At 30.5% G+C, this 20,847-nt stretch overlaps 4 protein-coding genes across 8 annotated transcripts in view; 2 read left to right on the forward strand and 2 right to left on the reverse strand.

Moving 5' to 3' along the window:
- Positions 1-2,487, forward strand: part of LOC100574730 (alpha-tocopherol transfer protein-like) — a 14,236-nt gene extending 11,749 nt beyond the window's left edge. Inside the window, exons 4-6 of the mRNA XM_003243741.4 lie at positions 1,484-1,594; positions 1,964-2,066; positions 2,235-2,487. Coding sequence (XP_003243789.1) covers positions 1,484-1,594; positions 1,964-2,066; positions 2,235-2,374 — 354 coding nt within the window. The 3' untranslated portion in view covers positions 2,375-2,487. The remainder of the gene's footprint in view (positions 1-1,483; positions 1,595-1,963; positions 2,067-2,234) is intronic.
- A 597-nt stretch (positions 2,488-3,084) lies between these two features.
- Positions 3,085-7,020, reverse strand: LOC100574972. 2 transcript variants are annotated; one of them, XM_008183719.3, is made up of 4 exons: positions 6,786-7,020; positions 6,178-6,661; positions 4,342-4,535; positions 3,085-3,408 (listed from the first exon to the last, which is right to left on the reverse strand). In XM_008183719.3, exons 2-4 carry the CDS (start codon positions 6,478-6,480, stop codon positions 3,291-3,293), a joined length of 615 nt encoding a protein of 204 aa, XP_008181941.1. In that variant the 5' UTR covers positions 6,481-6,661; positions 6,786-7,020; the 3' UTR covers positions 3,085-3,290. The 2 variants fall into 2 exon arrangements, with proteins under 2 accessions (XP_008181941.1, XP_003243790.1); XM_003243742.4 differs by having other exon boundaries at positions 6,178-7,020.
- A 121-nt stretch (positions 7,021-7,141) lies between these two features.
- Positions 7,142-11,832, forward strand: LOC100161100 (zinc transporter 9). Of its 3 annotated transcripts, none has more exons than XM_001943176.3 (3): positions 7,142-7,469; positions 8,251-8,332; positions 9,445-11,832. In XM_001943176.3, exon 3 carries the CDS (start codon positions 9,452-9,454, stop codon positions 11,093-11,095), a length of 1,644 nt encoding a protein of 547 aa, XP_001943211.1. In that variant the 5' UTR covers positions 7,142-7,469; positions 8,251-8,332; positions 9,445-9,451; the 3' UTR covers positions 11,096-11,832. The 3 variants fall into 3 exon arrangements, with proteins under 3 accessions (XP_001943211.1, XP_001943270.1, XP_008181942.1); XM_008183720.3 differs by having other exon boundaries at positions 7,174-7,469; positions 8,251-8,341; XM_001943235.5 differs by lacking the exon at positions 8,251-8,332 and having other exon boundaries at positions 7,172-7,469.
- A 3,277-nt stretch (positions 11,833-15,109) lies between these two features.
- The window catches only part of LOC100165902 (facilitated trehalose transporter Tret1-2 homolog), a 10,370-nt gene continuing 4,632 nt past the window's right edge, over positions 15,110-20,847 (reverse strand). For both annotated transcript variants that reach the window (XM_001943236.5, XM_003243743.3), the window contains exons 2-4: positions 17,327-17,471; positions 16,701-16,815; positions 15,110-16,542 (exon numbers count right to left, since the gene is read on the reverse strand). In XM_001943236.5, coding sequence (XP_001943271.1) covers positions 15,269-16,542; positions 16,701-16,815; positions 17,327-17,428 — 1,491 coding nt within the window. In that variant the 5' untranslated portion in view covers positions 17,429-17,471 and the 3' untranslated portion in view covers positions 15,110-15,268. The remainder of the gene's footprint in view (positions 16,543-16,700; positions 16,816-17,326; positions 17,472-20,847) is intronic.

Genomic DNA, 20,847 nt, shown 5'->3' on the forward strand with positions numbered 1-20,847 from the left:
AATTCAATTTTTACATAGTTGTATATTTTCTAGATTTCTCATGTAGGCATGAGTAGGCATGTAGCGATTTTCTTATTTTCTTGTAATTTTATTCAAACACGAATACTTTTAGATATAGGTACCTAAAATTTACATCATATATTATAACATCTTATCAATTCCCATACTTGATAAAATGTACAAAATATTTTGAGCCGTTTTGAGCTGTTTACGAACAATTTAAATTTTAAACGCCCAGAACCGTTTTTCTTATACAATGATATTATATCATTGAATTCAAATTAAACATCATCCATTACATACTATACAGTGATCCAATTTTAACCTACTATAAGGAAAACCGACACCCACTTGCCCACCTTTATTTTTAGCACCCCCTGTTAAAATCTTCTGGATCCGCGGCTGCAGGGACGTATTTAGAAATAAATAATGGAGGGGGGGGTGTTGCCAATTTGTTAATCCATTTAGGGGGTGTCAAATTAATATATTCACATATTACATATTATTATTCTGTATTAATTGTATCAAAAAATAAATAAATTTGTTACATATTTTTGTTTTTATTATAATACCTACCTACTGTTATTGTCAATTATCAAAAAATAAGTGTATATTGTTTTCATCAATTAGTCGGAATATAATTTTAATAATTACAGAAAAGTCAGTAAAATTTTTTGTGGAAGTTATAAAAAAAAAAACTTCAAAATCTAGTTATTAAGTTTAAAATACCAAGAATAACATTTATGATTTTTTTTTTATTAGTATACCTATATGTGAGTTTTTCCATCCTAAACATTTTGATGGAATAAGAAATTACCTATTATACTTAGTAATTAGTATATTACATTTTATTGTTAATAGAGTAATTTAATAAAAAAAAAAAACCCCAAACGGGTGGAAATTTGCAAACTTACGGACTTCATAAGTGTTAACTTTGAAACTAAGTTCGGCCAACCAATTCTTATTTTTCTTAACTCATTGAAGTACAAAGGTTTTCAAAAAAATTTTTTTTTAAATCTAAACACATTTATGCCATAAAATAGTAGTTATACCTAAATACCTTACACTTTAAGAAATAAATTCCTATGGAGGGCGGCCAAATATGTTGCCCCAGAACGCAAAATGTTCAGATACGGTCCTGCAAATATGTAATCATACAAATACACTTCAAAAACAAATAAATAATCAGCTAAAAAATATACACTTTCTTCAACAATAGGTACAATATAGTCCCTATACTCTTCTGTATAGTTACTAGTTACTATCATAGTTGTGTACATAGATATGGTCATGGATGGGGGGTGTCTGTGTCAATGCCTACTGTAGACTGTAGAGTGTCTTAAGTTCAAATAATTATTAGTCGGAGTCATCCTGTATTCCTGTAATATAATAATTTATATGGGTAAAATATACTATATATCCAACTATATGTTTATATAGTATATTTATATTATGTATAAACAGAATTATTTACCATTTACAGGATTCATTCCCGCTGCGAGTAAAAACTGTCCACTACATTAACCCGCCCAAGTTCATGAGTCGCCTTATCGCGTTCTTCAAGCTATTTGTCTCAAACAAAATCAGAGACAGAGTAAGTTTAGCTCACTATAATCTATGTTGCTATATTATTTAAATATCAGTAAAGCACAAAAAAATAAAGTATGACTTCAAGTAGTCCAATGTGCCTAAGACTATCCACGCATATATTATAGCCATCCTTCACCAAGAGATGTAGTATTTACATTTTGCTTACATAGGTACTTAGATTCCTTAAGCCGACTTATCATTGATCATTTACAATTTTCACAAAAACATAAAATTGCCTATACTTACATTATATACAAAATAAGTAAATTATTTTTACTAAAATGTTTATCAATCGTAAGGTCTAAACTGCCACATAATAAGTATAAACATTGTACAAATTAAGATCTCATATTTTTGTCTACTTGTTCTACAGATATTTGTACACGATTCACTGGAAGATTTGTACCAGTACATTCCAAAAGACGTATTGCCAGACTTATACGGTGGCACTGGTGGAAATCTGGAAAAATATGAAGGTGAGGTATATGAAATATAGTATGTTCATTGTTCATGTAATATTGTTGAGGTAACAATAGGTACCTTTGTATCGAGCAATTTATAGGAACACAATAATATTAATTTGTATACATGAGATATGCATTTTTTTTTGATATTGTTATTTAAAAATGATTATATCCTTGTAGAGGATATGTTGGAACTTTTGATGGCTAACAAAGAATGGTTGGAAGCACGACCAAAAGCCGACTTGTCAAGACGACCAGAACATACAAAAGCAGATGAATTGGACATGAATGGTACATTCAAACAATTACAGATTGACTGAATTTTCACTCTAAAACATATTGGTTAGGAATATAATAGAATAATAGATAGTGATTATTAATATTATTCGTAATTTATTATAAATATACAATATAGTCTTTAATATAAATGTTACGTGAAAAAAAAAATTATATTTAACAAAATATTTAAAATCATTTGAAATATATTGAAACATGTGAAATATAAAACTGTTGCAGAATATTGTATAACAATTTTGATATCTAATTAAAAAAAATAAATTGTATTATACAACATATTTAATATGCTATAATCAAATTATAGTGGTAGTATTCAAAAGTAAAATAATGAGATAGTGCTCATCACTAGTAATCATGGTTATCTTCATGAGTAAATATTTGTGCTAGTAATTTAGTAATTACTAAACTGATGAGACTAATATAAATTATTACATAAAGAGATAAGAGAGTATGGACCTAGAATCATTCTGTATTATGTTGTTAATACTTAGTAGATTTATGAATGTATTATAAAATAACATCAAAATGTGGTTAACATTGAGTTAATACCTATGTTATTCAATTATTACATGACAGAATTAAATCATACATCTTGAGTCTATTAATAATTAAAAGTGGATACAATAATATTAATTTCTATTCAACAAATAATCTGTCAAAATATTTATTAGTTACCAAAAAAGAAAACAACCATAATAGTAAATATTTGTAACAAATAAATTATGTTTATGAATACAAAAATATAATTGCCATGATTTCTAATTATACTGGAAAGGAACATTAATTTAAATATTTAAAAATTAAAATAGATAGTAAAAAAATAATACTTTAAATGTGTTATGCAAAAATAACATAGCCAGTATACAATCAGTATACTTTTAATATCTAGTTTTCTGCAAAAAATACCGTTTTGTGCAGTACTCTTTTAGAAATTAATACTTATATTAAGCTTCCATAATTTTCATTTTCTTTATTTAAATTGATTGTTGGTTGCTGATTTTCATTATTTGTTGTTTCACAACTGTTAGATTCACTTTTCCCATTTACTGACTTATTGCTGTAAACAATCAACCATCTGAATTAGTGCAATTTAAATAATAAAGTATTAAAAATATAGAATAAAAATTTTTTCAACATATTCATCAAGGCAGCAAATCAAACAAGCTATCAAATCTCTAAATAAATATTTAATTAAATCTTTGTTATGTTATAAACAATTTAAAATGTAGTAAAACACAAGAACTTTGCGCCCATATTAAGACTTAAAAAATAGAAATCCGAAACCTGTATTGATAAAATCTTTTCCCAAATAACAAAAAAATTTTGAATAGATAATTAAATGATACTTTTATTAATAGGACGATAATATATCCGCATGTGTTGTCTCCATCTTACAAGTGTGTAACGTAGCAAATTCTACACACAGCAGAACACGTGTAGCTCCGTCGGTTTAAAAATTAGAGTGAATTGACCTATTATAAAATCTAAAGGTAAGATTATTATCTGGACAACCTCATGGGCTTTTTATTATATTTTAATTTTAAAGCGAGCTATGAGTATTTAAAAATTGTAAATTATTTGTACATCTTTAAGTACTTATAACTCGACTTAAAAATTAAAATATTCTAAAAAGCCCATGAGGTTGTCTAGATAATAATCTTACCTTTAGATTTGATAAGAGGTCAGTTCATTCTAATTTTTAAACCAACAGAGCTACACGTGTTCTGCTGAGCGTAGAATTTGCTATGTTACATACTTGAAAGATGGAGACAACAAATGCGGGTATAACGTCCTCTTAACGCTAGCATACAATTAATAAATGATACTTAAAGTCTTGAACAAATAAATCTTTCAAGTAGCCGTGTTAAAGATCTGTTTACACAATTATTAACTCACTAAAAAAATTGTATGCATAATAAAATACCTAATATGAGGGACACACTTTGATAAATTTATAATTTTTTATCAATTTATTTGTTTGATAAATTACCTTTCAGTGTCAATATTTTTATTTCTTCTGTAAGCAAATCGCCTACGCAACGACGGTGGTGTATCAATGGCAAAAGGACTGTACATCTTGGTGGGCGTTCTGCCCAACAAACACTTAGACCGGGTTCTGGGCGTGTTGGGAGTTAGAGGCGACTCATCCAATTTAAAACGACGTCTAGTTGATGGTCGTAATTTCTGAAACATGATAAAGCTTGTTAGTTTGATCAACCAATTAATAATAAGGTTCATGTACTATGACAATAAGCTCAGCAAGCACACTATTGCAAGCAATCTGGTACACAATCAATTAGGTAGTAATGAATAAAAACAGAAATCAGTATTAATGTAAACAATTATTTTATTTTAAATCCATTATAATGAAATATTGGTAATAACTATTAAGTATTGAATAAAATAAGTATAGGTAGTTCCAATCATCCAATAAAACATTATAAGTCCAAATACCTACCTAATAATATTACTAAAATATTTTAGGTCCTCAAATAATGTTAATGTGACAACTGGTGAGAAGGTGCTCGGACTCTGATACCAAATAAGTATTAACTAACTCTGTGAGTTATGCAAGACTGGGTCTGTCGATAGAGACTGGGATGTGTACGCTCTTGACCAGCAGACACCAGAATTATATAGTCATATACATGATGGTTTATTATTAGAATACTATTTACAAAACATCACTACTAATTATGGAAAATCGAAATTTAATTAAATCAGATAATATATTATATTTATATAATTATAATGTAAAGTATGTAGGTTAGGCCTATCAATATGCCACTGCGTTTTTAAGGGAGCATGGTATATTATATTAGACACTGTTGAAGAAACATTGCCATGCCATAAGTCTGGTAGTGAAACGATGAATGCTAGAAAACGCGATCGCGAGGATGAATTTCGTCCTGTTATTCGGTGTAAAAAAGTCGTGAGACCTCATGCAGTGTACCGCAGGGGAATAAGTTTTTACGGAGGTTTTTTCACTATGAGGACTTGTACAACAAGTCTAATAGTATACTAAAACTGACTGAAATCTTAGAATTGGTTTTTTTTTTTTTTTATTGGACATACTTTTGAGCAGTTTGAGGACAACAGACACATTAACAAGTAGATGCCAGGAGACAGTTACCAACTGGTTTAATATGTGTCATGGAGTATGGTCAAATATTGTTCAAAGACAACCAAAAATGATGGTCACTGTTAAAAATCTAATAGGTACAGATTAATTATGCTTAGTTCATTTTTTTTTGCTAATATACAAATATTATAATATTTATTTAATAAATTATGACATGGTGTATTATGGCCTATAGGTAAGTACTATGCATATTTTACTATGCGGTCTACATATTATTATGTAGACCTCATATCAGAGCAGAAAAATGTCGATAGACCGCATATCCGAGCAGCACCTAAATTTAAATTAGCTATAATTTTAAGACTAAATCAGGCTGCCAAATTCTGACTTCACCATCGATTTCAGCATGTTTAACTACATATATTAAAAAAATAAAAAATGCAAAACAGAGTGACTGGTAAAACAGAAATGTTCTTAAATTTAGTTACCTACTGCCTACCTATTTATGTCTATGATTGAATCACCTTGTATTGATATACATTATACATAATCCATTTTCATTTTATATACCCATTTTAAGTATAAGTAATCAATATTAATGGATATTTTAATTAAATTTTAAAATTAAAATTGTTTTTTATGAACCATCCTGTGAACCATGTTTAACACAGCCAACCCTGTCACTAACAACAAAAACAACATAAACATAATCATTTTTAGGTTCTAACACCACCCATAATATACCTGCGCGGCCACTTTGAATCCAGTCCTGAGTTTGTTCATCGACCTGAACACCGAGCTGACACTGCGCCTGAGTGTGTCACGCTTCTTAGCTACCGTGTTGACAGCCACCTGCCATACTTGAGAGTTGCAGTTCCGCGCCCGGGGGCTGTTCCGCACAGACTTCCTGGTCAACGAATATGGGCACTCTTCATCGAACCTGTCACGTATCTGTCGCTGTAGATCAGACTCGACGATGCACTCGGTGAGTGCGCCTGGTTCGTAACACTCTCCACTACCGATGAAACTTAACCGCCGGCGCATCATGACGACAGAAATGAGTATCTATCGATGCCGGTATACTCTCGTTGGAAAAGGATGAAAAATAAATCGGAACCGAATGATCCGAAAAGCGGACGCGACGAGAAACCAATGGGTGTACGGAACTACAGGTCACGACGAACTGGTGTCGGCCGCCAGGCTTGTGTAATGTGTTATGCACTTAGCACTAAACAGTAAACAATAAACAGTTATCACTTGCAGTTGTGCATGCCCGGTAGTGTTGTTGTAAACTTGTAAGTTGTGGTCATAGAGTAATACTCTATGGTTGTGGTAGACGGTAGTATACTTACTATAAAAAAATAGTTTACTATTCAGTTGCTGAACTTGTTTTTGACACCACAGGGCGTAGAGTGCAGACCGTAATAAATTATAGATATAGGGCTCTAACTACAATCTGAATTAGTTCGGTATTCGGTTGTTCGGTGGTCGTAAACCCATAGAAAATATATACCGCGTAAACCGTTAAAATTCAAAACAATCCAATGCGAATCGTCGTAGGCGTAGGCGTGTGGAACAAAAGTGAATAGATAAATGTGATCGTATTTTTATGGTTACCGGGTCATAATAGTTTTATGGGTGAACCATAAACCACAGTTCTTATTTCTTATCACCGTTTGATAACAATAATATTTTTATTTTTTATCATCGTAAGGCAATGAATAATTGAATGTATTTTGAGTTCTGACTGTTCTGAGTGGATAGTGACTATTGAGCGAGAAAACTGAAAAGTGAAATGTAAGACATTTGCTCAATAGGTACGCTAATTGCAATTTAGTATTAATCGTTTCGTTTCGAAATTACTATAATATAATAATACGGCGGTCAGCCAAGTACCAATCGTTGGCCGTCATAATGTTTACTGGTGCGAAGGTCGATGATATTTGTACTACAAAACTACACATTTGGCATATTTAGAAGACAAACAAGACGAGAAAATCTTGAGACTATGATAACTTAGCTTATCATACGTATTAGTAAGTAAATCATAATATATAATAAATAATATATAATATTATTTTTCATATTTGTGTGACCATCTTGTACCTAATATTGTATCAATTAACTACCTCAGATAGTCTTTTTGACGATCTAGTAGAACCAAATAAGCTTTAGAATTATTTAGTTACCTACATAGTTCTCTAAACTTATTAGTCACATACTCACATAGTACCCATTTATTTTCTACAGGCACATCACATATTAGTGTATTACACATTATGACTATACCTAACTAGCAGTAATTTAATTTATTTGTTAATTTAGAAATATATCAGAATTTTAACTAGATAAATATACATAAATATTTAACTCACACTTCAGTACTATACTTTTCTACTTCTCTTGTACAACTTTTATAATTTAATTAAAGAGCCTTTAAAAATTGATCTTGTCATACATTTTAGAATAATTTTTATTTATTAACATAGTTTGAACGTTCATATTATTATTCTCATTCAAAATATTTAATATTATATTTAATTTATTGTTCAGCATTATTTTATATTATCTACCTATCTATTTCTAATCAAATGTTATTCACACTTATATTTAATTTTTTACTACTAAATTCATTATTTTAACTATATTTGGGTTGGTGCTAGTCACACATTAGTTAAAAATTTAACCTGTTAATTATTTTTATATTCTAAACAGTTGATTTTATTATTTGAATCTAATACAATACACATTAAATTTTTTTGTACATCTATTACTTATAGTATTATTACACAATTTAATACATACTTTTTTTTGTAGATTATCTCCTTGGAGCAATATTGATCTACATAGTAAATTTGGAACAACGTCTATCAAAAATTATATTTTGTTACAAAAATAGGTAAATTAGGTATAAAAAATAATTTTTTTATAATAGACTACTTAATATACATTGTACCTATATAATAACTGTATAGAAATATATAATCCAAAAGTTTGTTCAAATATTCAGTACTTCCGGGTTATCTTGACTACCTTAGGTGCACAACTCGGTTATCTCGACTACCGAAATATTACCAAGACTACCTATTATCGATTACGTTAATTTATTAAATAACAAAGTTTATATTTTTAACGTTTAATTAACATTCAGATATTATATTAAAGATAGTAAATATAATTTATAAGTATAAATAACATTTTATAATTTCAAACAAAAATTAAATAATTCAAACCAAAATATAAAAAAAAAAATGAATTTACTAATTTTTAATATCCATTAGAGTTCTATTAAATGGATAGTTTTCAAAGTTTTGTCACCAAACAAATTCAATTATATAGGAATCCAGATGATGACAAGCTGTTCTCCTCTGTTTTTTGTTTCACCACTTTGCCAATCCCCAAAGGCGTTACATTTTTTGGGTGTGTGCTCCTGTGGTTAGGTCTAAATGTCTAATTTATGTCAAAATAAATAGCAACTTAAATTGTTAATGATCTGATGGCAAAATACAGATCACAATGCGGGAATGTACAATTTATAAATAGATTCCTATTCGGAGGTAGTCAAGATAAACTATACGATTCTAACAGGTAGTCAAGATAACCCGTAAGTACCAAATTTTCAAATTAACATTGTCAACATGATTATTTAAGATATACCTAATAATAATTGAAAAATAGATTTTGATTTTAATTGCATCTCTGTATGAAAATTAGTTTAAAATAATTGAAGAGAATTTTAAATTAACTTAAAACAACAAAGTTATGTAAAAACATAATTTTTCCTAAAATTCTTACGTAATATTTAATTTGTTAAATGTAATTTCGATGTGTTGTGTATATAAGGTAGTTCGAGATATATTTCTAGCCATCCCATTTATTTAATAGAAGAAAATGGGAACAAACTGTCCCACCTTGTCTACTTACAATAATATATTTATATATTACATTAATATTTAAAAATACACTATTCTGGTCAGGAATATATTTTATTTTATTATTTTTTTATTGTAGAAATAAAATGACGCTGTTCTACAAAAATCTTGGGGTGCCTTGTAAATGCATCATATCATCAATGAAAAGTGATGGTATGCCAATTCGCAAGTTATCTCAATATATTTCTCGATACCAACCTCATGAGATTTCTATTGCAAAAAACCAATTATGGCCAATTCGATGTTTTTCTTCCATTAATGATGATAATAATGATGATACAAAATCAAAACCAGAAGAAAAAGACCCATTATTGAAAAGTGTTCCAGTTAAAAAGGTGTTGGATAAAGTCAGCTTTGAAAAAAATGTTGATAAAGTCCAAAGACCTGAAAAATCAGTTGATCGAAATTATATTACTGCTCGCCGAGCAATGACTGAGTTCATGTTGAGATCAACTGATCTAGAAGGCCTTAAAACTATCAAACGGCGATCTCCATTTGATGATGAGCCTCCAATAAATGTTTATTGGCGAAAAGATGTTGTAGCCAAAGCATCTGAAGTTTGGGGGTCTCAGGAAGGTTTAGTGACTCAACTAATTAAGAGAGAAATTGAGAGAAAAAAAAAACAACAAACAATGTTTACAATAAAAGCTCATAGAAGAAGTAACCGTCGACAGACCCTAAATAAAAATGATCTCAAAACACAAAAGTCATCAGGACTATTTGGTGACTCTGGTCGTGTTGTCTTGACAGCTGTTTTTATAAACGGTATGAATACAATTTTTAAAGGTTTGGCTTGGTCCTATACTGGAAGTCACAGCATGTTCTCGGAATGTATTCATTCAATGGCTGATACAATTAATCAAGTCATTCTTGCATTTGGTATTTATAAATCTGTCCAAATAGCAGATTCATATCACCCGTATGGGTATTCAAATATGAAATATGTTGCTTCTTTAATATCTGGAGTAGGAATCTTTTGTATAGGCTCTGGACTTTCAATTTACCATGGTGTAACAGGACTTATTCATGCTGAACCATTAGATTCTCTATTTTGGGCATATTTTGTACTTGGTGGCTCATTTATATCTGAAGGAGCAACATTAGCAGTTGCTATCAATAACATAAAAAAATGTTCCAAAGAAGCAAAGATTTCTTTCTTACAATATGTGTTACGAGGTCATGATCCTACTGTCAATGTTGTGTTATTAGAAGATTGTGCTGCTGTATTGTCTATTGGAGTTGCTGCTGTATGTATGTCATTAACTTCATACTTAAATACTCCTATACCGGATGCTGTTGGATCATTACTAGTTGGTGGCATTTTGGGCACAGTTGCTTCCTTCATTATTTACACAAACACATCAGCTATAGTTGGCCGTTCGATTAGTCTAACATATTTAAATAAAATCAATGCTGAATTAGAATCCGATGTTATGATAAGGGCTATACACGATGTCAAAGGCATTGATATGGGAAACAGTTTGATTAGATATAAGGCTGAGTTGGACTTCGATGGAAGAGAATTGGCTAAACAATACCTAGACAGACTTGATCCTGAAGCATTGATGGCTGAAGTGAGTGCAATTGAAAATGCAGATTGTGCTGAGGCATTCTTATTGAAACACAGTGAAAATATAATCGATATGATAGGTGGAGAGATCGATAGAATTGAATGGCAGCTAAGGTCTAAATTTCCAGAAATAAGGCACTGTGACTTAGAAATACTTTAGATATTTCCTTTCTCTTATTTAATTAATACACTATCCACATAAATTCAACTGCTGACTGCTGACGCTTATGATCAAATAGGTTTTTGCATAACATGGAAAAATATGATCTTGTTTTACATGTTTATTTTAAACTTATTATTAATTATTATAATAAACTTAAATGTATGCAATGTAATTTCGCTAATTTATATACAATATAAATGTATGTACCTATGTACTTTTTTTATGAGTTGGTGTTTATTACACACCCAAGTGTTAAATATGAGAGGTGAGAGAAAATTATTTATATTGAAAATAAAATAAGATGATTAAACAAAATTAAAAGAATGATATTGGTAATTTATGGGTGTTAAATATGGAGAAATCAAGTCAGTGTCATAAGCAAAATGATTTTACAAATAAATAATTCTTTAAATTGAATATTGTTAGTAAAAAAACTTTTAATGTGTTAATCATATTATTATACTTATTTTAGGTCCGTATTCATCCAAGAACTAATTATTTTATATCATTCTACGTCTAAACTGTGATTGCTTGTATAACTATAATATAAATGTTAACATCTTTAAACTAGGACTTTTTATTTTAATTAAACCCTATTATATTATAATATAATAAAAGAAAATGTATTTACACAGTAATGTGTACCTATTTTATGTTTATTAACTTTATTTATCTTAATATTAGAATTTTTCTTTTAAAGTTTATATTAAATATTATAAAACAAAATATACTACATAATAGATTAAATGTGTTTTATTTTATACTATTAAAATATAAAAATTGCTTAATGTATCAAATATTCTAATTTTATTTAAAAAAATATTTCTATTGCCAAGAGCACGTCACAAATTTACGTTCGGTAATAGATCGATTCGGTCTAGATTGAAATACATATTAATCAGATATCATCAAATATCACCATATTATCACCATATTATCGCTTGATTCTTAAGGATGTAAAATAGGATAGTTTAAATCTAAAGCGAGTTATGAGAATTTTTTAATTTTAACATTTTACGTACCTACTTATAATTAATAACTCGTAAATACAGGGTGTTTTAGGAAAACGTGAAATAACTCAAAGAAGTAAATAAATATATTTACAACATTTTATTAAAAACAGAAACTAGGTACCTACTTCACATACCATTAGGAGAATGCCACACGCCCATACGGCCATACCCAAGTATGTTGTCATTTGTCTCTGGTTTACAAAATTAATGCATAAAAAATTTGAGTTGAGGAGTTCTGACCCACCACCCACGAGAGAACAGGCCATTTCTATGCATAATAATATATCGTAGGTGTTCCCCTCTACAGATGACCTGACGATAGTCTGTTGAGAGGTGGGGATGCTTGGTGGCGACCGGTTTTGCTCAGCGTAGGCCGTAGACCGCCCGTTCTTTCGTGGGATGGTTAGGTATCTAACCTTTAATAATAGAGTGAATGCCAATTGATGGTTCTATCATCAAACTTCAAGGTAAGAATTATTATCTGTGCTTTCACTATTTACGATACATTCATTTTTAAACAGTAGGTATGAGTAGGTATGTAAAATACTATAAGATTGGAAAATTGCTTATTAAGTAGGTACTCGCTTAAAAATTAAAATATCGTAAAAAACAGGTAGTTTTCTTACCAGTGGTATAAATACAGGAATGCGGATACACTATAGCGCCTAGGAATTAGGATTCTTTTTGCATTTCCAGAATAGGCACCGTTTTTTTTTTGTCATTAGCAAAAAATATTTATATTTCGAAATTTGAAAAAAATTAATTTAAATTGAATCTAGACTGTACTTTTTAGAGGTAAAAATTGAAAATTCTCAGAAACTCAACAACTATAATATCCATAAATACTTAATATTTTCTTCAATTGTTTATTTTATTATTTTCTATAGATGGTATAATTTTCAAAATATTTTGTCTTGTTTTGACTACTTTTGAGCTATTTATTTGAAATTTTCTATTTCTTTTAGTTGTTTTCGTAAATAACGCTAAAAAAATGTTCGTTAGGTAAAAAAAATTCTTATAGGTATTTTTACAGGCAAGACAAAATTGATCAAAATCTCGAAAACTTGCAAGTTATATTGTTGATAAAAATGTATAAAATGTTTAATTTTTATAGCTAGCTTAAAAATATTGAACAAGGTTTCTAAAATCGGGGGTTAAAGTGGGGGGGACACAACGAGACTCAGTCCTCCTCTCGGACAGTTAAAAAGCGTCCCCTTTAATAAATTATAGGATTAATATTATTCAGGGTTAAAACTTAAAAGTGGAATGAGTATACCTATGCTTACACAATCATTAGACATTAGGTATATATTCAATTATACATGGAATACTTAAAACTATAGAGACGGTGGGATTTTTTCCCACTTTAAGCCCTGTCCAAAAGTAGTTCATACTGTAACTAAAAAAAATATAAACACATTTTTTATTTCAATTCTAAAGTTCATATTATACGTTTGTCATTTTTTAGAAATAGCGATGAATACCCAAGTGGTATACCAGCATATCAATTTTATTGATATAAATAAAAAAATTGAAATTTCTATAAATAGCTCTATAAAATAATGTGTACCTGCCACCAGGTACATTGTACCTTTATAAGTTTAAAATGTTAACCACATAACTGTCTTGTCGATTGCGGTACCTATCTGCCAAAAGTTACTATAATCCCGAATATTTATAAATCTGAATATTTATATTTTTCTGTATTGTTGTTTTTTTAGGTTTTCCGGAATATATATTGATAACTGATAAGTATAGGTACTGGTCATTTTCTAATTTTTATTTCCTGATGATGTACCAATTGGTCGGATTAGATTTAATTTGCGACCATAAATCATTATCAAAGTTAAAGATTGAAGTATTTTTTACGTATGTGTCTGGCAGTCCTATAAAGTATTCAAGTAAAAGTATTTGAGTAAAAGTATTCAAATACTTTTTTAAGTATTGAATAACTTTTTAAATACTTTCAGTATGAAGTATTTTGAATGGTATTTTAAATACTTTTTTGTGTTAAATACTTTTTGGTATTGAATACTTCGGTTTATCATTTCGAACATTTTATTTTTATTCGAAATAATTGGTTGGAAAAATATTATTGTCAACTACAATAATAGAATAATAGTTTTATTTAATATTCTGTATTTCTATGTAAGCCGATGCCCAAAGGTTTGTGAAAACCAGATTTCTAAAAAAAGTTATTGAATATTGAATAATAATATTCCCTTTAAAACTATTAGATAACTATTAGATTACCTACTACCTATGTGTTTATATTACGATAATTAGAAACCCACTTTAAAAACCAAAAGTATTTGAAAAGTATTCCAAATACTTTTTCAAAGTATTTGAGTAGTATTTGAAATACTTTACAATTAAAGTATAGGTATTTGAGTAGTAGGTATCTTAAATACTTCCGTGTAAAAATTTGAACTTCAAACGTTCATAAAAATGTAATTTGAGCAGGTATTTGATTTTCAAGTAGACATTTTTTTTTAATAAAGGTAGACAAATCTTGAATCAAATTTTCAGATCTTAGATTTAAAAAGAAACATTTTGATAAACTTCCAACTCAAAATAATTTGCAAACTTTCGTGATTTTTACGTATTTTGTCAAAATTTGAACTTAAAATGCTTTTTAAAAATTATTTAAATTTCATTATTGAGAAACCTGCCAAATGCACCAACTAGATTCACTATTTCCTACCGAACAATCGATACTGTTTAAGAAAATTGAAGTTGTGTTACTGCCCACAACAGTGACGATAAACACATCACTATGTGCAGAAATCAGTACATTTCGCTCAGAATCTAAAATTAAAATTTTTTAATTTTTGCTTATGACGGAATAAGTTCCGTTGATGAAGGTTTATGTAGGTATCCATTTCACGAAATATAATCCATATTGAGTAATTAGGTACATGAAGTTGAAAAACCGCAGCTCCATTTCGTGAAACGTACCTACTGTTACGCGATATAGATGAACAAATGCACATTAATATATATTACTTAGGTATTATATTATAATTTATATTCAATATTAATCGTCATGAACGTAAAAAAGAAAAAAAGAAATCACATAATATTATATTTATAACGATATAATGAAAAATGAGATCTTTGAAAATCAAAATATTATAATACACCCATCGTGCACCGTTCAAATGACCTCGTCCGCAATGCTACAGCTCCCCTTTCGATAACTGTCGCCGCCACAACCACTGACCGACTTCTTCCGCAGGAATTCGTCGCCGATCTGCTTGATGGTCTTGCCCCGAGTGTCCGGTACGATCACCGCAACGAACACGAGCGTAAGCAGCGCAAGCACCCCGTATAACGCGAACACGCCCGGGCCCAACAATATGCGCAAGTACGGGTACGACTTGATGGCGACGAAGTTGAACACGGACGACATGCACGCAACGATCGAACCAGCCACACCTGCCACATCGGTGGGGAATACTTCGCCGAGCATGGCGTACGGAATGGGCCGCAGTCCCAGCCCGTTCATGGCCATGTTGAGCAGCACACAACCGATGACCACCACGTTGGTGACGAACGCGTCGCCGCCGTCGTAGCATTGCAGGAACACGGCCAGCAGCACCATGGAAGCGGCGTAGCCGGCACACGACACGTACGATAGCTGTTTGAAACCGGACCGGGTGAGGAGCATGGACAGCACGACCATAGCTGCCAGGTTGGTGAACCCCGCAAGCAGCGTCACCACGTAGTTGTTAACGGTCACGCCGAGGCCACCGAGCAGTTGGATCATGTACGCGGTCAGTACGAACGAACCACACGCTTGCTGAAAGAACAGGAACATCGTCATTATCGCCATCGGCTTGTAGACGTCCGGCTCGGCCAGCCTGTCCACGATTCGTGACCGGATGCGCACGGCGGCGGCAGAGTCACCATCTAGTGACATGGCCCGGGACGTTTGTAGTATGGGCTGGGCAATGCGCAACACCCGCTGAGAGAACTCTGCGTCACCGCGGCGGCCCTGTCCGAACAGCCACGGCGGGCTCTCGGGAATGAGCAAGCCGATGAATAAGAACGCGGCGAACGACACGAAAGCCGCCACGTAAGCGACCACGTACGCAGGCATTAGCGTGCCCAGCAGGTACGTGAGGAACATGCCAAAGTTGAGCATGATGGACGTCATTATCGTGAAGCACCCGCGCAGCCCGGTGTAGTTGACCGTGATGCACTCGGCCGCGTACACTGTGGCCGGGGTCGTAGACAGGCCCACTGACATGCCCACTAGCAGTTGGCCCGCGTACAGCACGTACAGGTTGACAGGTTGCCTGGACAACATCAACCAGCCAAGGCAAGACGGCAGGTTGGTTACCATCAGAGCCGTCTTCCGGCCGAGTTTGTCGATTAGCGGCCCGCTCAAAAGGCAACCGATAGGCATCATCGTGGACGGTAAACTAGCTGCACCGGAAACAAACAAAATCGTGAGTTGTACAGCAATACCAATTGGAGATTGCGATTGAATTTTTGAGCGTATACAATGTATTGTTATATTATGGTAGGTACACATAATATGTATACCTACAGTAAAATGATTAAAAAATAGTTAAAATAAATACCAAACCACGATTGTTCATCAACTGTTAATGGCAATTGATCAAGAACAATGGCAGAATATCCAAAACTCATGCCCGGTGCTAAACATGGCATTGTTACTACCAATGCCAGCCATAACTGAAACAAAATAATAAATTAGCAATCAATAAAAATACTTTACTAAATTAAATAATATATATATTATGATTAATAGTATTACATTATACATTACAATGTATATATACCTATTACCTAGTGTCATAGTGAGTATAAACTGAATATAATATACAATTTAATTTAAAATACGAGTAAATAGGTTTTTAACACGATGATAGAAATTTGGTAGTTATAATTAATTAAAATTGCAAAACATATTTAAGTATAATATATCAAATCAATCATATTGAAGATACTATAATAGTATAATAACAACTAATATAGGTACCTACCTTCAATAATGATTAATTGTATTTATATTTAATGTGAATAAAAATTTAAATTTTATAGTACCTACGCCTAATTAGGTATTTGATGATTAAATAAATAATGGGTGAGGAGTGGATGTTTGTTTATTTTTTATTTTATAAAAAATAATACAAACTTAACTTAATTAATAAAAAAAATTAATCCATAATTTTATTATACTAACCACTCGGCTTATTTTACTTGTGTAATGCAAATGGTGTGGTTTACTGGAGTAATCTGCGTACACATGACTAGCTATTAAGTTGGTTTTTTCATTTGACTCCATGTAATTTGATGTTAGATTCTATTTGAAAGAGTCAAAGAAATATCTGAAAATATAGTATACTTTTATTAATAAACTACAATTTGTAATATTGTAGGTACATTTGTATTTTGTACACACAATACACATAATACAATATACATGTATACCAACAATATAGTCGATATACCTAATATAGTCCCTACTTATACCATAGGTAATACAATATGGTGACACTCGAATTGCCTCCCAAATTTAGGTAGGTGACCTTTTTTTACTCGAATTGCCTCCGAAAACACCCGGAGGCAATTCGAGTATACCCAAACGGTCTACTCGAATTGCCTCCCATAACTTACCTGGATTATTAACTAATATATCGATAGTTGTACGTGTAACTACTATCGATTATTATATTATTCCGTAATGTTCAAAAATAAAATGTTTAAGACAGTATTTTCCAGATAAATTAATTTTTCTAATGCAATAATCTTATCCGCGATTAGTGATTATCAGTTAATGATTAGTCTATCATCTCCAGTTCAACACAGTCAGTTTCGTTTTCTCAACTACGATAAAATAACATATTATTATATAGTACACATATGTTACATATAATTTTATAAAAATGAATGTGATCATCGAGATCAGCGAAAAGGGTAAAACCATTATAATATCTGATGGTTTTAAGTTTGGGTACCAAAAATAATTAGCGAATGACATTAAACGGTGGACATGTACGAAAAAAATATGTACAGCTTATTTGAAAACTGATCAACTCAATAAAATCCAGTCCGAAAATAGTAAACTCAATCACGATTGTGCGAAAGAGTTGGAGCAAAAAATCAACAGACAGATGCTCAGCAACACATTGAAACGAAAAGCTTTAGAACAAATCTCTGAAAGACTAGCAAAATTATTTCACGACGAGATGAAAAATTGTTATATAAGTTTATTAACAAGCTCGGACGTAACTTACATAAAAAATAATATGAACCATGTTAGGAATTCTATTTATCCAAAATTGCCTCAAGACGTAAATGAAGTTCATAGAATTTTATCGTCCATTGAAGTTAAAACATTTATAGATGAGAATTTCTTAATGATAAATGACTCATCAAACGGTTTGGTGATGTTTTCATGTGATGAAAATATCAAGTTTCTAAGTACGCTAACAACAATATATATATGGATGGAACTTTTGACTATTATGTACGATATTTTTGCCAATTGTTTACAATACATGGATTTCATAATAATTATTATATACCCTTAGCATTTTTTTTGCTAAGGGATAAAAGTCAAGCATCATATAAACGAGCTTTCATGGAATTACGTAACCAATGTTTGAAGTCCGTGGAAACTTTTGAACCAAAATTGTATTATGTTGATTTTGAAAAATCCATACATAATGCATTACGTGAAGTTTGGCCACAAATTGAAGTTAAGGGTTGTATATTTCATTTATGTCAATCTTGGTGGCGTAAAATTATTTTATTAACGACTTAATCGATAAATTAAACAGAAAGGAAGTTTCAAAATTGTAATATTTAAACGCAATGGCAAATAAATTTAAATCACGGACATAAGCTTAAATTATTTTTAAATTTTAAATTTTATATTTTTTAATGTTATCAACTAATTTATTAAAACTATTTATTAAAACATTTATTTTATAGAAATTAATATTTCGTCGTTATTATTTTTAATATTATTAATAATTACTGCTGTGCATTCTATTTAAAAAATCATTTATTTTAAACAAGTTTTTGACTGTACCTATAACATTTATTTCATACAAATGAATATTTTGTCATATTATTTTTAATATTATTAATTATTACTGCTGTGACAGCCTATTTAAAAAAAAAAACATTTGTTTTTGAATTACAACCAAATACGAAAATCAATTTTGTAAAAAAACTGCAGTTTTGAGCAAAAATGTCAGTTCCTCCCTACTTTTTTTTCTGTTTTTAATCATTAAAGTGTGATTTTTATTAGTGGGTACCAAAAGTATACCAACTCGATTCACTTTACTACCATAGAAGATATTGAAGTTGAAAATCCAAGCATTTTTATTTTTTACTGCTCCAAAAAGTGATAACTGACACAAAAAAAAAACATTATTCCGTTTACAATCTAAAATAAAATTGATAATAGATGTAGCCATGTAGGTAGGTATATAATTTCATGAATTATAATTAATGGACAGTTTTCATCTACGTCCATCACCAATGGATGAATAGCCTATAATACTGCTAATACTAATTTTAGAACACTGAGCAAGAGGACTGAATTAAACTTAGCACACATAAAGTAATAATAATAAATGATCATATCAGTTATAACTACGTCTTATAATTTATGAATATTGATAATAAACATAATGGTTACATAACAGTAGGTATAAGGTATAACACTATAATATAGTTATAGTATTTAAAGTTAACAATGAACATAATTATGAATAATTAAACATAATAATATATTTAAAACGAGTTTATAATGTTATTAACTTTAAATACAAAGTATTAACTATTAACTATTAAATACATATATAAATTATATAGGTAGGTCGTGGGTAATTGTGTACCTAAAGGGTACTATCATCGCTGATTGCTGATATAATCATAATCTTTTACATAAGTTCACAAGAAGTCAACATTTTATGACTGGTGTGCATAGTTTATTCTACATTTTTTGCGATTACTACAATGCCATAAATCATAATGGTAATATTATATTATATTATAATAAAGCTTTCCGTAGTTTTGGTTTCCTCCAAATTGCATGATAATTTTATATTTTTTTCCAGTTTGTTTATTTTATATTTTAGAAAATGGTTTTGTGAGTTTTGTAGAATCATCGTTAATCTTGCTCAGTGGTGGTCATTCAGTGTTGAGACTTTATCTAGATAAAAAAATAACTCATCTATAGATAATTATTGTGCACGATTATAAAGAATATAATCGTGCTATTGTGATATTTATCTACCTATTGGTTATCTTATGCACGATTATAAAGAACAGGTTAGACGTCGGCAATATGATTTGTACACAGCTGCCCGGTCACAACTCGTTACAGTTTACGTAGTTGTAATAATATCCGCTAGGTTGGCGCTGCTAGTTAAACGGGCTATCTCATAATAAGTCTATGATGATGTAATTTATAAACGTGTAATATCAAATCCATGAGTTACCTGCATTAATTATTCGAACTTTGAATACTTATAAAAAAAAACTGTGACTAAGGATTTTTAATATTTTTCAAATGTCATTGTAACAATATAGTACGAGCCTTATATTAAATTTTCAAGCTTTTTTACCCAACAATAAAGTTTTATTGACATTCATAGAAAAAAGACTAATAAATTGGAAACTGAAAATGTTCCTAAACAGTTCAAAACAAATCAAAATATTTTGAAAATGTGTGTATAGAAAATGCAA

The sequence above is a fragment of the Acyrthosiphon pisum genome, chromosome A1 (genome assembly GCF_005508785.2).
Source record: "Acyrthosiphon pisum isolate AL4f chromosome A1, pea_aphid_22Mar2018_4r6ur, whole genome shotgun sequence".
Classification (NCBI taxonomy): Eukaryota; Metazoa; Arthropoda; class Insecta; order Hemiptera; family Aphididae; genus Acyrthosiphon; species Acyrthosiphon pisum.